Here is a 14,646-nt window from a genome sequence, read left to right as displayed (position 1 = left end):
TCCATGGCAAAAGTTTCTTTGTACATTAAAAGTTTGTTTGTTGGTCGGTAATAATTTGGATAAACAATGAGGAGAAACTTGATTCTCTTTATTTTTTTTGTTTCGTTTTTCTGTGAGCAGCATAAATATTTTAAGCAATTAACTCTCTTCAGGAAGTAAAAAATTTATTATTTCCCAAATTCCAGAGCAGATTTCGATCGATCTTAAATTTACCATGAAATTATGTAAATACTTCGATAATTATAGCACAACAATATTTTGGTGCAGTTGTATGAATTTAGCTCATAATAAACATTAATTAGTTTTGACAAAGCCATAAAGGTTGTACATTTGATGCCAACAGCAAGATTTTGAATATAGTAGTACTATTATAATAATAAAATCATTCGTTGTTATTGTCGACGTCGTTGCTGGTAATAATTTTCTGGGTTAAAGATGAAGGGTATTCCCAAATTGGTAATCATATTTTCCGTATAATGATGGCAATATTTCACATTCATGCTCCGTAAGCTGCCCACAAAAGGTGAATATTTGATAGTTTTTGGAGCTTTCCTGTGATGTGGTTTTAACGAGTGTCGTAACTCAATTGATTCCGGAGCTAATGCTAGTTTAATTAGGATAAATTGGAAAGCAAGTGATATCCTTTATTCCAATTTATCGCTCCAAGTACACACAACGTTTAACATCATCACCCTGTCTGTCGTTCCGTCGGTGGCATGTCATTCATTATAACACATTCACACAAAAGGAAGACGAAATTTGTCTTAACTTCACTTTCAGTAGATAAACATTAATTATTCATTGATATCATAATTTATATTTCATTCACTTGTAACGCACACGCACACAACGTCATCAACATCTTCACAACTCGGCGGTTTAAAAGTAGTTTAATTCATACTTGGCTTACATGGCGTTTCTTGGAACTCTTATTCGTTTTAATGACTCAAAATATCCCTGTTAGCAGAAAAGCAGGTTACATTTTGACACCCCATTTAATGTAACCGAATGTAACCCCAATGACTATGAAAACTCAATCAATTAATTCAACAATCGCTTAATTCCTTCAAAATTATCCAGAATATCTCCAGTACGTCTATCTTCTTTTCTTTCTGCCACAAAAGTGATATCTCTTCCCTGTAACCGACGACAGGTAACAGCTTCTTGTCTTCCCTCTTGCGTCTCGGCGACCAAAACTTTCCTCGTAAGCCTCCATTTCGCGTTGTCGATCAACCAAATGGTGATTTTGTCCCACTCTTCTGCCTGCGGGAGAACATTGCGAACATTTTCGTGTCCATTAGGATCTGACAATCGCAGTCGATCGACTAAATACTGAACTTCGACGTTCCTGAAGTCGGTAAATGTATCTCTCCGACACGAAGGTTCATTAATTTTATTTAATATAAAATATATAACGCAAAACTCACCTACTTTCATTCCACAGGACATCATCATCACCCAAACAACCATATTATTACACTGAAAACAAATTTAGCAGAAGACAAACACAAGTTATGAAAATGAAATGATGCTGATAAGGAACGATCATCAAGAAGAATCTTTAAAGTTGTTCATTTGCTATTCACAGTTGAAAGAGGAGAAATATTAATTCTGTTAAAACAAATGTCTTACCTGTCATGTCGAATTTCCTTTCATGCAAATGTACACCGACACAGTCGAGGAGAGTGTATCAAAGCAATGCCTCAACGATGGCCAATAAATGCCTCCTGACCTGATTTCAAGTTTTACGATGAAAAGTTAATAGGTATTTTATCGTCACATTTCATCTGAGGAGAGAACAGTATGATGCGTCTTGAGTTGCTTTTAATAATAAATGAAAGTAAATATCATGTTTCATTAAGTTTAATATACCGAGATCGTATCGGGCCGTAAATAAATAAACAAACATGTTGTTGATTCATTTTTTTTTCTCTCTCATGTATAAAATAAAATTTAATTAAAAGTAGCTCATATGCAGCGGTGTTGCAAACTCAGAAGAGATTTTATGTGATAACGAAGAGGAAAAAATAACAATCGTTATTTTGTGATCAAAGAGAATATTTGCTGCCTATTAGGAGGTACTTATTTGTTTGCTTAACGAGCTCACGTGTTATGAACGCATATGAGCCTTTTTCTAGTGGGTGTGTGTGAATTGCATCGTGACATCATGTCCCTTGTTTTTTGGACAAAAATAACGATTTTTCAAGAGATATTTGTCTGTTTTGTATTTTGTATACAAAATGACCTCCGACAGTTGTTGTTGTTGACAAAGATTGATTACTAATGGGAGCCCATTTTTTCTGTTGCTATGTTGTTATTTTTATTTATTTTTGAGGCGGTGAAATATGTTTTTTTCTATTTTTTTATGAAGATCAGTTTTTGACATTTTTGAAAAGTAATTTTAATTTTTTTCCCTTTTATAAATTTTAAATTTAAAAAAAATATCTTAAAGCTTAACTTGGGATTTATAATTAAAATTTTTTTATTAATTAATTTAATTTTTTTTTTATTTTGATAAGAAAATCTCTCTTTACTATGCTTTATTTTCCCATAATAATATAATGTTTAAATTAAAAAAAATTTAATTTAAACTGGGGTAGCTGTTTTTGATAAGAAAATAAAAAACTTAAAAAAATTTTTAAGATAAAAAAAATTGTTCAAAGTATTAAAAAAAATGAAAAATGGACTTACCTGGTAGATTGTTTATTTTTTTCCAAATTATCGATGATTCGTTTTTCTTTCCCATGAAATTTTACTCCAAAATTTATCATCTTATTTTCTTAGCAACGAGACAGTCAGACATCTCATCACCAGTTTATCGATTGAAACCGGAGCCAATATGGCGTCAAAGTCAGCTGCGTTCCTTCACACATGGCAATAACACAAAAAAATATGTAAATAGGACATTTCCCGAGAAAAAGGAGACATCAACATCTTTTCCAGTTCACATATTTTCCATTCTTCATGCAAAAAATAAAAACTAAACGAATTAGACATGAGGGACAGACAAACGAGACAAAAAATCGAGGCCATCGGAAATTGTTTACTTTTCACTTGTATCGTCGCCAATAATAATTTGTTTTTGTCAACAGCAGTAACGAGCGACCACAAAAGAGCATGTAATCGATATCCAATTTGTCGAATTGTTCTAAGACATTGTCGTCGTTTTTGCAACATCATCTCCGTCGTCGTTAATGTCGCCTCCTCCGTCGTTTTGCAATTTGGTTGTAAAATTCGATGGGTAGCCATACATCAATAGCTTGACAAATTAGTTTGGTTGTTAGCCCACAAGCGGATGCCAAACCAGTTGAAAATTACCATAAACATTATTTTACATCATGTCGATTTATTTTGGACGAAACCCCTTTCTTGTTATCGGTTCTTTCATAGCGAAGAGCTTTTATCTCTCTTCTTTCATCTGGCTGAGAATGATGATCCCGATGATAGTCAAAATATTTCAAAATTTATTGTTAATTATCGACTGTGACAAGTTTTCGTCTGGTAGCTACGTGCCAAGTGACCTCAAATTAATTACATCATCAACAAAACCGAATCATCAATAATAAGTGGAAATTTGCATGACATGCAAAATTATTGTGTGTCTGTGTAAGGACTTTTGTGCTGAGCCAAGCTTAACCGTAAGAGACGGCATAAAATTTGTCATGTTGGGAATAAATGTAAAACATTTCCCTTTCTCCCATAAACATTTTCGTATACATCTAGATTTATCTTACTCAATCACGTCGTCTGCTGCTTGCTACTTTTGCCTCTCTGTTGTTGATGTTGATGTTGTTGTTGTTGTGGGAAAATTTAATACAATAATCAATATGCAGATGATTTTGTGTTTGATAGTGTGCCGAAGTAAGGTGACAAGTATATTTGTAACACACAGAAAAGATTACGGTTGAACACTGGAAATTTATTCTAAAGTGGTTTGGCTGTATCGGATCATAATAATAATAATAGTTAAGGTGTTATTGTTAGAAATTGAAAAGCAATGAACTGAACGTTTGAGTTCGAGACATGTCAGTTGTCACGTTTAACAGCTCTTTTTGGGGTTTGTTGTGACTCAATTTGTCACTTTTGAGGGGTTTTAATATCAAAATATTGGAGATTAAACATAACAAAGTTTTCAAAAATTGTTAATTTGTTAAAAATTTAATTAATGATGAAATATTTTTTATAAAGATTTCTGTTCATCAACAAAAACATTAATTCGTGATTTTTAAGAAAATATGCACTGGGTCGAAATATAAAAATGAGCCATGGGAAGAACAAAAAAGTTTTGCATTAGTAAGAAAAATTAAAGTAGAACAATTTTTTAACTATATTGGTTAAAATCTAAGAGTTTCTAGAATTTTTTTCCAATTAAAAAATGTGCACTGGGCCAAACACTCAAAACGTGCTTTAAGGTTTTATGTGAATTAAAAAATGTGGATTAGAAAAATATCAAAGTATGTAGAGCAGTATTTATTTCAAACTACGTTGATTAGGTCTTATGAGCTTCAAGTTTTATTTAAAAAAAAATTAAAAAATGTGCACTGGGTCGAAAATTGAAAATTCAGAATGAAAAGAATTTCTAAATGTCTATTGGGTAAAATTTAAAATTTAACAAAATTTTAAATCATTTTTGTGATAAGTCTTTATAGAGTAAAGAATACTTGCCATTTGAAAGCTGAGAAATGTGCATTGGGACATATGACGTGAAATTCAAATTGAAATTCAACACTCGTTTCAAATTTTGAGGTTCCATTGAATTCATTTCTAGAGAAATCCCCAACTGATAAATTCCAATTGAAATTGACAATTTCCTCAAATTTCAATTCAATCTAACAAGAACAATAAATTCCAAGAGTTTCTAGTGTCACACGTGCATTTGCCCCTTTAAGCTATCAACACCAATCTCTCATCCACTATGACGAAAATTTGTTTTGATTCTATCTTATCATCGATGATATCCCATTGTTTGTCTACTTAATTCAACTATTCTCGTCTTTCTTCTTCATTTTCGCATCGTCTTTTTTCGTTTCTATCTGGTAAAATCCGAAAAATATCTTAACTTGCGAAAAATATATTGACACATTCTGGTTAAATTATATCTGTCGTTCTGCCGAGCTTGTTAAATTTTGCCGAAGGATACAGAAGGATTTAGAGCTGCGTGCTACACATGAAAAGGGATCACGTTGTCATCAAATTTAACAAGATGAAACATCATCATCGGCGTTGTTGTTGTTGATGCCTCTTCTTCTGGTTGCTGCCGTATTTTTGTTATCGTCGGCAATCACTCATAAAATTTTGGGCACATTTTGGGTGTGCCAAAAAAATAACCCTTTCTTTCGATTAGTTTTGCATCGAGTTTAAAAGAGATGAGGAAAAAAATCCTTGCAGCAAACTGTAACTGTGTAAATTTGGGGGACCTTTTTTTCTTCTTCTTCTCCTTTTTTTTTGGCAAAACAACAATATTTTTCCTGTTTAGAATATTTATCTAAGCACATACGGTCAACATTTATTAATGTTGCGTTAATATTATTTCGTTTTCCGTTCTTTTTTTACAACTTTCTTTTTGAATATGCGTTTTTCGGCAGTTTGTCCGAACTTTTAAAAAAATATTGACAATTATAAAAAAAAACACAAATTAACTAAATAAAATTAAATAAATTTAAAATAATAAAAAATTTAAAATAATAAATAAATTTAATTTAATTTTAGGAAGGTAATTTATGATTTTTTAAATTTTTCTTCCTCTAATAATATTTATTAAAAATTATTAATTAAATTAAATTTAAATTTTTTTTTAGAATGTCAATTTTGATAAAAATTTCTATTTTTGCTAAATTCTTATTTTTTTTTATTAAAAAAAAAATAAGAAATGACAAAAAAGAATTCCATTTTTTTTTTTTCGTTAAAACTTAAAATATGTATGACAAAAATGTAAGAAAAAATGAGTAATTTGAACTTGTTAAAATTGAATAATAAATTGAAAAAACTGAAAAATATTATTAAAACTTAAAAATTTATAATTTTTTATAAAAATTATTTATAAAAATAGTTAATTTATTTAAAAAAAAAAAATTATGAATTAAAAATCAAAATTTTTCTAAAAAATTTCAGTAAACATGAAATTGTTCGTATAAAACGAACCAAAATGCGGTCAAGTTTATTTTTCACGACTTCATATTTATCCCATTTCCCAAGCCATCGTCGTCGCATTTTCACACATGCAAGCTATTTTTGAAACGAGGATCGAAAGAAGAGGAAAAAATAAAATAAATTGCGTCATAAGTACTCGTAACGTAATATAAATAAAATTTTAAGAGGCATTCCTCGACAAAAGCTCGCACACTACACGGGAAAGGAAGAGGATGTTCATTATTTGTTTTTATTCAATGGTCCGGAAAACATAAATTATCGAGCTTACAGAATGATGCCTCAATCCTTGGGTGTATGTGTGTGCTTGGGTATCATTTACAGACTCTTTCTCTTTTTCGCTCGGTGTCTTTCCTCGTATATTGAACTATAATAATATTAAGATTATTTTGCTGTTATTTATGGTTTTTGATATCATTAGTTTTGCTCGGATGCCAAGAATAATGTATTAACAAGGGATTGGTCCGTTACTTGCCTGCCTGCTTTTCTGTTTTGTAAAACCAGAGCAAAAAAAAATATTAAATTAATAGACGGAGCAGTGCATTATGATAGCCCAATAAATAAGAAATTGGGTAAGAAGAAGAAAATTTTAACAAACGAAAATTGGGGTTTTGATAAATTTTATTAGAAAACCTCAAAAATACGCCGTAAAAATTAACAAAATTTATTCTTTTACAACTTTGTACCAACGAGTACAAACAATGTCCTTGATTGTCATCGTGGCGACCATTTCGTCTTCTTTGAACTCACGAACAATCGTGGTGGGTTTCTCGCCTTTTTGTTCGTGAATCAAACGATTGTCGCCATCAAAAGTACAGACTGACTTGACTTCACGTCCATCGACGGTTGTTTCGTCGAATTCCTTGCCAGGAGTGAAAGTAATGGTGGTATCCTTGAAGGTGCTCGTGGTGTTCAAGGTGAAGGTTCCGTTGTCGTTCTTCACGAGCTCCACAGTTGGGTAAGTAACGTTTCCGATCTTACGGGTGAAGTATCCAACTCCGAGAGCGTACATGTAATCTTCAAAGTTCTCGGAACGGTCGAGTTTGTATTTCTTTCCTTGCCAAAGAGCCATTTTTTGATTGTTTTTGTTTTGTTTTTTTTTTGTTAGAACTTTACAGTTTGACAACTTTCGATGATTTGATTGAAATTTCGTGAGGTATTTAAATGAAATACTGATGCGTTATCATCTGTATGCGACACATTCACGCGTTCATCGTACATAAATGAACATTTTAATCTCAAATCGTATTCAAATTGAGTATTTTTGTGATAAAAATGTGGTCATTTTGAATAAAAACACAAACAAAGAGTTCAAGGCTGCATGAAGACACAAAGATGACATGAATCGACATTGTCTCTTATGTTGATGACTGTCAATGCGAGTACATGAAAAACCGCATCCGCTGCATTTTATCTCTGTACCGATTCACCGCAGTTATCTAGGGTGATATGAATACATTGTTGTTCGATGGATTTTTTTCCTTTGATTGACAGGCGGTTATGAGATAAAAATCGGTAAAAATGATGAAAAATGTATGCAATCGACATTACAAAAATTGGAAATAAAGACAATAGATGGCGCGGATTAGAAATTATGAAAAGTTTACGGAATAAAGATTTCGAAAATTGTGGTTTTGGAAAAAGATTTTAGTAAAAAAAAGTAAAAAAAAATATTATTTGGTAATTCGATTACAAAGTTTAAAAATAATCAATTTAAAAAATTACAAAAAAAATATATTAAAAAAAAATAAAAATATTGGAAAAATATATAAAAAAAATTGAGAAAAATAAATTATTTTTCTTAAGATTTATTTGATATTTTTTTCTGTTATTTCTCAATTTTTACCTAAATTTATAAAAATATGCAATCAACACTGCAAAAAATTTAAACTTTAAAAAAGTGTGAATTTAAGTTGTAAGAAGTCATAATAAAAAACGACTAAAGGGTCAAAAACTGAGCAATAAATAATCATTAGATAATCTAAAAACGATAAACTTCCTCCCTTCCGTTACAAAAATGACCAAAAAGCAACATTTCGGCCATCAGGTGTTTCCTTACCTTTTTAATTTACTTCTAAAAATAATTTCTTACATTATTTATTTTTCAAGTGTTTTTACGTTTTCTTGCTAAGACGACGCAGAAAAAACCCCAGTAACTTTATGATAAATGTTTTAAATATTTTATTGCCACATATTCTTTTTATCACCCCGAAAAGGCATTTAAAACGCTATAAATCACCCAAAAGATGTGGTTTATTGTAAAAGTTCACTCGCTAACGCGGGTCACTCTCTCTCTCTCGACCGAATTCCATTTTAAATCGAGATGTTCGCATATCCTCTCAAAACATTTGCCAGAGCCTGTTAAAACTTTTTTTTTATTGTTTCGAACATTTGCACAGACAGCCAATAATTTACGGCGCGCTTTGAATGGTGTTGAGATAGAAAAAAAAAGAAACATTAGCGTTATAAAAGATTACCATAAAATGTCATGTTATGTCAGTTATTTCCACGAGCAAAGCCACATAAATCGCGAGCGCTACGGTTTTTATTGTACTTCACTTTTACATAATTTAAGCATTTTGCCAGAAGGTCGCCTAGATACAAATAATGTTCGTAACTGTCAAGTATTTGGAAATTTTTATACGTTTTTTTTTATATCCACCAAATTTATGATGGATCTGTCTTTTTTCCATCCATCGCACTTTTCATTACCTCAGGGAAGTGTGGCAAGAATGCGAATGAAGGACCGATGGATGTAAAGATAAATAAACACGTAAAAAAGTACATTGGTTAAATTTTTATTGAAATTCGTTCAAAATAAAAATTATACACAGATGAGATGAGATCAAAATTTTTACTCGGGAACAACTTTGTACCAACGAGTACAGATAATGTCTTTGATTGTCATCGTGGCAACCATTTCGTCTTCTTTGAACTCACGAACGATCGTGGTGGGTTTCTCGCCTTTTTGTTCGTGAATCAAACGATTGTCGCCATCGAAAGTGCAGACAGACTTGACTTCACGTCCATCGACTGTTGTTTCGTCGAATTCCTTGCCAGGAGTGAAAGTGATCGTGGTATCCTTGAAGGTGCTCGTGGTGTTCAAGGTGAAGGTTCCGTTGTCGTTCTTCACGAGCTCCACAGTTGGGTAAGTAACGTTTCCGATCTTACGGGTGAAGTATCCGACGCCAAGAGCGTACATGTAGTCTTCGAAGTTCTCGGAACGGTCGAGTTTGTATTTCTTTCCTTGCCAGACAGCCATTTTTTGAGATTTTTTTAGTTTGTTTTGTTTTGTTTGTTAGAACAGTTGAACAAGTTGTGATGCATTGAACGGATTTTGAGCCGATATTTATACGGAATTGATCGTCGTTATCGAAAAATCGTTGTGGTTTCAAAATTTCTAAAACTTTTATTTTCATCTATTAATCCACATAATATTACCAAAGAAAAGATAAAAGTCATTTTTGATTGAATTAGAATATCTTTTGTTTAAAAATTGATTTTTCAGCTTCTATATTTTTGTTTTTTAATGAATCTAGCATTTTTTTCTTCCCATCACTATAGATTTCTTTGTTTTATCAAAAAAAAAAATGGCATGAGATTTTTCGATGGTTTTGTGTTAGTTAGACCTAAACAAGTTAAAAAAACCCTAAATTTTAAATTCAAGAATGAGCTTCAGTGTTTTTATGCATTTTTAGTGAGATTGGGTTTGTCAAAGAGATACTCAAAAATCCCCGAATCGCTAAAAAAATGTTTAAAATCTCAAAAGCTCATTCTAGAATTTTGAATTTAGGTTTTTTTGATTACTATTAGGTTTAACTAACTCAGAACCATAAAAATACAATACAATACAATATTTTATTTAAACAGGACTAAAATTTATACAATAATGACATTAATTAAAGGGACTTGATTACTAAATAATCATAACATCTTATAAATAGAACTTAATAAATAGTAGACTTTTTCTTATTTGACGACATTAATTTCATTATTGGACAGACTAACAACTACTTAAACACTAATATCACAGCTACAGAACCATAAAAAAAACCCATACAAATTTTAAAAATTTGAGAACTTCTTCTTCTTCATTTGCCTCATTTACAATTTAACGGTTCTAAAATTAAAAAGTATCCTAAAATATTAAGCTTATCGCTAAAAATAGGGTCGGCGTAATTAATCTTGGTAGGATCTCAATTTTCTTCTGTATAGGCCTCTGTCGTAAATTTCCTCGTTTGTGATGCCATATTTTCGTTGTTTATCTTTCATTTGTCGCATCCAGGTGTTCGGATTAAATTTTTAAATTTTCTCCTGGATCCGCCCTTGTGTAACGACAGATTTTTCATTTAAAAATTAAGTGACTATTATTAATTTTTGGCACTCGTGATGGAACTCATAACACTAGCTTAAAAGCCCAGTAAAACTTTCAATTTTGAATATGAAATTGATATGAAAAAATATTAATATGATATATGCAGTTTGCAAAAATTACACAAAAACATTTAACCTGAAATTCAGAAATTTCTAATTGAAATTAATATGCAGCTTTAACAAAATCTATCCTTCTGAAAAATTTTGTGCAGTTTTTAGATCCGTTAAATCGTAGAGAATTCTTCCTGGTCTTCTTATATCGTGTTTAGAAAATTTTGTCCTCTTTGTAAATATGAGTTTCTGAATTGAATATTTGAACTTTACTTACCTCCGTTTGTTTGGATACCGCAACAAATCCCTCGAATAATACATTCTACATCTAAAAGCCGCGTTTTCCCATTGAGAGCCATCATCAAACGAAACTGCCAACAAAAAGCCTGAATAGAAGAGGATATAAATGAAAATGGATTTAAGCTTGACAAAAGGTGCTAAAAGCTGTTTGCAATTTTTTTTGTTTATTTTTATGTTTTTTTTTTTTTGTACACACTGATTTTCATGGAAAACCCTAGAAGAATAAACTTTTTCGTGCGGTGCCTTTGTGCACTATTTCATTCATTCCGAGCACATTCATTTTTGTATTTAATACTTTTAATCTGTTTTTCGTTGTTTTTTTCCTGTTCAGCACGTAATTTTTATTATATTGTGGTCGTCTGCGCGAGGACAACAACACTGAACGGAACACGTAGAAAACTGTTGGAAATGTTTGGGAAAAACTTTTCCTTCTGCTGGCTTTCAAGTTTTCACAACATACAACAACGCAACGCACCGCGGAAGAAGAGACGGGAAAAAAATAATAAATAAATAAAATATTGTACGAGCCAATAAATTGTTATGAGTGTCCACAGACAACTAACGTCACTAACTGCCGCAATTCAGAAGAGCGCAGCAAAGCGAGGCAGGCTTATTAGAAGAGCCGGCAAGAAAAAAATTGTATGTTCGGAGACATGACAATTTTTTTTAGCTAAATGTTGAATATGGTCGATGTAATAAATCTGTCAGAATGGATTTTGTTTTTAAAAATGAATTTTACACCGGGGACGATTTTTTTGTAAGTCCTTTTTTAGTTGTTTTTTTTTCTAGAATTGTATTCGAAAAATAAAGCGGAGGGTGTTTTATGTACAACAAAGCCTTCAACAAACACAGAAAAAGAACAAAATGACTCGTCTCCATTTCCAGCAATAATAATAGGTGTCTTGTGAATTATTATATTTTTTTTTGTTAACATCAGGAAATGCAGGAAATTGTAAAAACACAAAAAAATGCAAAATATTAACAGAACCCGTTTTAAAAAAAATGTTGAAGATAAGTTAGACGACGGCACAGAAGACACTTGACAGCTATCATGTAAGACGACGTAAGTATGTATCTTCTTGATATTTATATTTATTTACTTAGTCCCTATTCCCAGATTATAGTAGCAAAACGTCGACATTTGTTGTTTTTATTTGTTTGTCTGAAAGTTTCATTTTTTTTTTTTGTATAACGGGGCAATAAAAATAATAGGCTTTTCATCATCATCATCATCGTTTGCGGTATGAAACGGTAGGTTTATAAATAGAACGCGTGAGTGTCAGTAAGTGGAAAATGATTAACCAAATTATTTGTTATTGTTATGAGGTTTTTGTTTTTTCGGTTTTATATTTAGATGCGAGTTTATGGAAGAGGCGATAAATGATGAATGAGTTGCAGAGGCGTAATAACATTAAAAACGTAGGTTAAAATCCTTAAAAGTAATTTTTATTATTATCTCTTGTACTGATTCTAAGAAAAAATAAAAAAAGAAAGATAAAATTAAAAAAAATAATAAAATGAATTAAATAATTTCTTAGAATTTTCGTCAAATGAAAAATTTTAATAATTTTATTTTATAATAAGAAGAACCTGTGTTGACTTCAAAGATTCAGCTACTTTACGATCGGTATTCTCCGCTCATGTACGCTCCTATGTTGAATATGCATCACCTGTTTGGATTCCATACTTGCAATCCTATTCAAGATGTATCGAAAGAGTGCAGCGCAGATTTACCAGGTATGCTTTAGGGAAGACAGTGAATCAAGATCTAATGCCCGAATATGAAACCCGATGCTCTGAACTTGGACTGCAACAACTAGTCATAAGGAGGAAAGTTGCCAGCATGATGACTGCATATGATATCCTGTCGGGCAGATTGAATAATGACTATCTGAAGAATCTGTTTCAGCTGAAGATGAACAGAGAGTCGGCACGCAACACTGAAACCTTCGTCGTTTCTTTTAGGAGAACGAATTACGGGCAACATGAGCCGGTGGCCTGAACAAAATAATTAACTTTTTCTGATTAACAGTTTCACTGGACCTAGAGGGCAATTTTAGTTTTGGAGTCTCGAGGAGCAGATTTAAAGAAATGGCGACTGAACTGGCAACATCTGACGATTGGGCAGATGGCGGAGGTAAGGGGAAAAAATTAATTTGGCTGGCCCAATCGCTGGTGAATTTTTGTTCTTCTTGTATCTTTTTATGTCTTATGTGATGTCATCTGTAACTCAAATCGCATCACCAAACTGGGCCAAAAAAGTAGAACTCCTGAACTCCGAGAATATATTGTACTACCATTTGTCATTTTTGTGATAAAACCAATACGAGAACTTTCCAAAAAATAATTTTGTGGTCGAACTTCAAATGATTTACATTTTTATTGATTTTGAAAACGTAAAAACCAAAAATTTGACCTGAATATTAGAAAAATAAATGACAGTTGGGGTTTTAGATAATCTTATCATATTACCAAAATTACAAAACAAAAGAAAATCAATAAAAATTCAAAAATGAAATTACAAACAAGAATGTCGAAAAAAAGCTATGTACAAAACTATGCTAAGATAAAAACAAATATTGAAGCAAATTCGATATAAAATCACGTAAATTCCTAAGCAAAGTTTTTTCACAATACAATTGCACATAAAATGAACATTAAATCGCTTTAAAAGCATTGACAGATAATTGAATTTTATCTCCAAGAGATAAAAGGTTTAACGTAGACATATGCTATACAAAAAGAAAACTCACTTGAGTAGGTCAGTTTGATAGCATCTCTATTAGATCCCATGTACGCAAATAATGAGGATATCGCTTAAAATCCATTTGATTTTAGATACAACGTCCTCTTTATTTGCATTTTCTCGGAATTTTCTACATATTTGTTTGCCTTTCTTCTCAGACACAAAAGCAGATAAAATCATATTATTTTGTACGATGCGATACACCTGAGATGCCGCTGTTAACTTCATCTTTGCATCTCCTCTCAATTTCACATCAAATAGTCTACGGATAATTCAATAATCAGCTAACATAACAAGAGAGCGAAGCATTCATTCCGATGCGAGGAAAGTTTTCCTCTTCTTGCCAAATCGCATTGCATTACCGTATGTTTATGCATGAATTCTCAAATATTCTTTTCTCTAACAATGTTATCTTGGCAACACAATAAAAAATTCTAGTATTCTCGTGAGCAATGAAAAGGACTTTTTTTAGAGAGCTGCTTTTTTGCAAAATTACTTGCCAACCTCCTACACAATGAGCATTTATTGTATTCATCGCAACAATAACAAGCTTTAGTTTGCCTCTTATAACACCTTTGAAATAAAAATGTTACTGCTCTTTCGTTCATTTTCTCTATTGTTTTGTAAGTTTTTTTTTGTGTCTCTCCTTTTTTTCAACAATTTTCGAATATATAATAACACACCTCCATCCACTCTTTGAGTAGAGTTAAATTTAGTTGAAAAGTTTAAAATTTTCATCAATGACAGAGAAAAAAACTTTTCTTGTGCAGACAAAAGCTGTCTAAGTCATTCCAATTCGCACACAAGCTACAGGGGTAACTTACAGGTACAAATTACTCACAAAAGTTTTGATTTTGTACGAAATTGAATTTTACAAAATGAAAGTTTGAGAGTGACATGTTGACCAGCAAAGTCCAATTTGGGTTAGGAAAAAATATCAAAAAAGTTTGCTTGACATTTTACTCAGAAGCAGATTCAGTTGTTGTCCACAAAAAATGCAAATTTGTTTCAAAGTTAGTTGAACTTCA

At 31.6% G+C, this 14,646-nt stretch overlaps 2 protein-coding genes across 2 annotated transcripts; both read right to left on the bottom strand.

The window, feature by feature from the left end:
• Positions 1–6,758: 6,758 nt before the first annotated feature.
• On the bottom strand, positions 6,759–7,265 carry LOC134838502 (probable fatty acid-binding protein). Its single transcript, XM_063854046.1, has one exon. The coding sequence runs from the start codon at positions 7,217–7,219 to the stop codon at positions 6,812–6,814; it is 408 nt and encodes a 135-aa protein (XP_063710116.1). The 5' UTR covers positions 7,220–7,265; the 3' UTR covers positions 6,759–6,811.
• A 1,676-nt stretch (positions 7,266–8,941) lies between these two features.
• On the bottom strand, positions 8,942–9,448 carry LOC134838489 (probable fatty acid-binding protein). The gene has a single exon (XM_063854031.1). It carries the CDS (start codon positions 9,407–9,409, stop codon positions 9,002–9,004), a length of 408 nt encoding a protein of 135 aa, XP_063710101.1. The 5' UTR covers positions 9,410–9,448; the 3' UTR covers positions 8,942–9,001.
• Between the last annotated feature and the right edge of the window lie 5,198 nt (positions 9,449–14,646).

Source organism: Culicoides brevitarsis, chromosome 1 (genome assembly GCF_036172545.1).
Source record: "Culicoides brevitarsis isolate CSIRO-B50_1 chromosome 1, AGI_CSIRO_Cbre_v1, whole genome shotgun sequence".
Classification (NCBI taxonomy): Eukaryota; Metazoa; Arthropoda; class Insecta; order Diptera; family Ceratopogonidae; genus Culicoides; species Culicoides brevitarsis.
This window is presented reverse-complemented; position numbering and strand designations above follow the sequence as displayed.

Coding starts and splice junctions, on each gene's coding strand:
- LOC134838489 (XM_063854031.1), bottom strand. CDS start 9,409: ATGGCTGTCTGGCAAGGAAAGAAATACAAACTCGACCGTTCCGAGAAC.
- LOC134838502 (XM_063854046.1), bottom strand. CDS start 7,219: ATGGCTCTTTGGCAAGGAAAGAAATACAAACTCGACCGTTCCGAGAAC.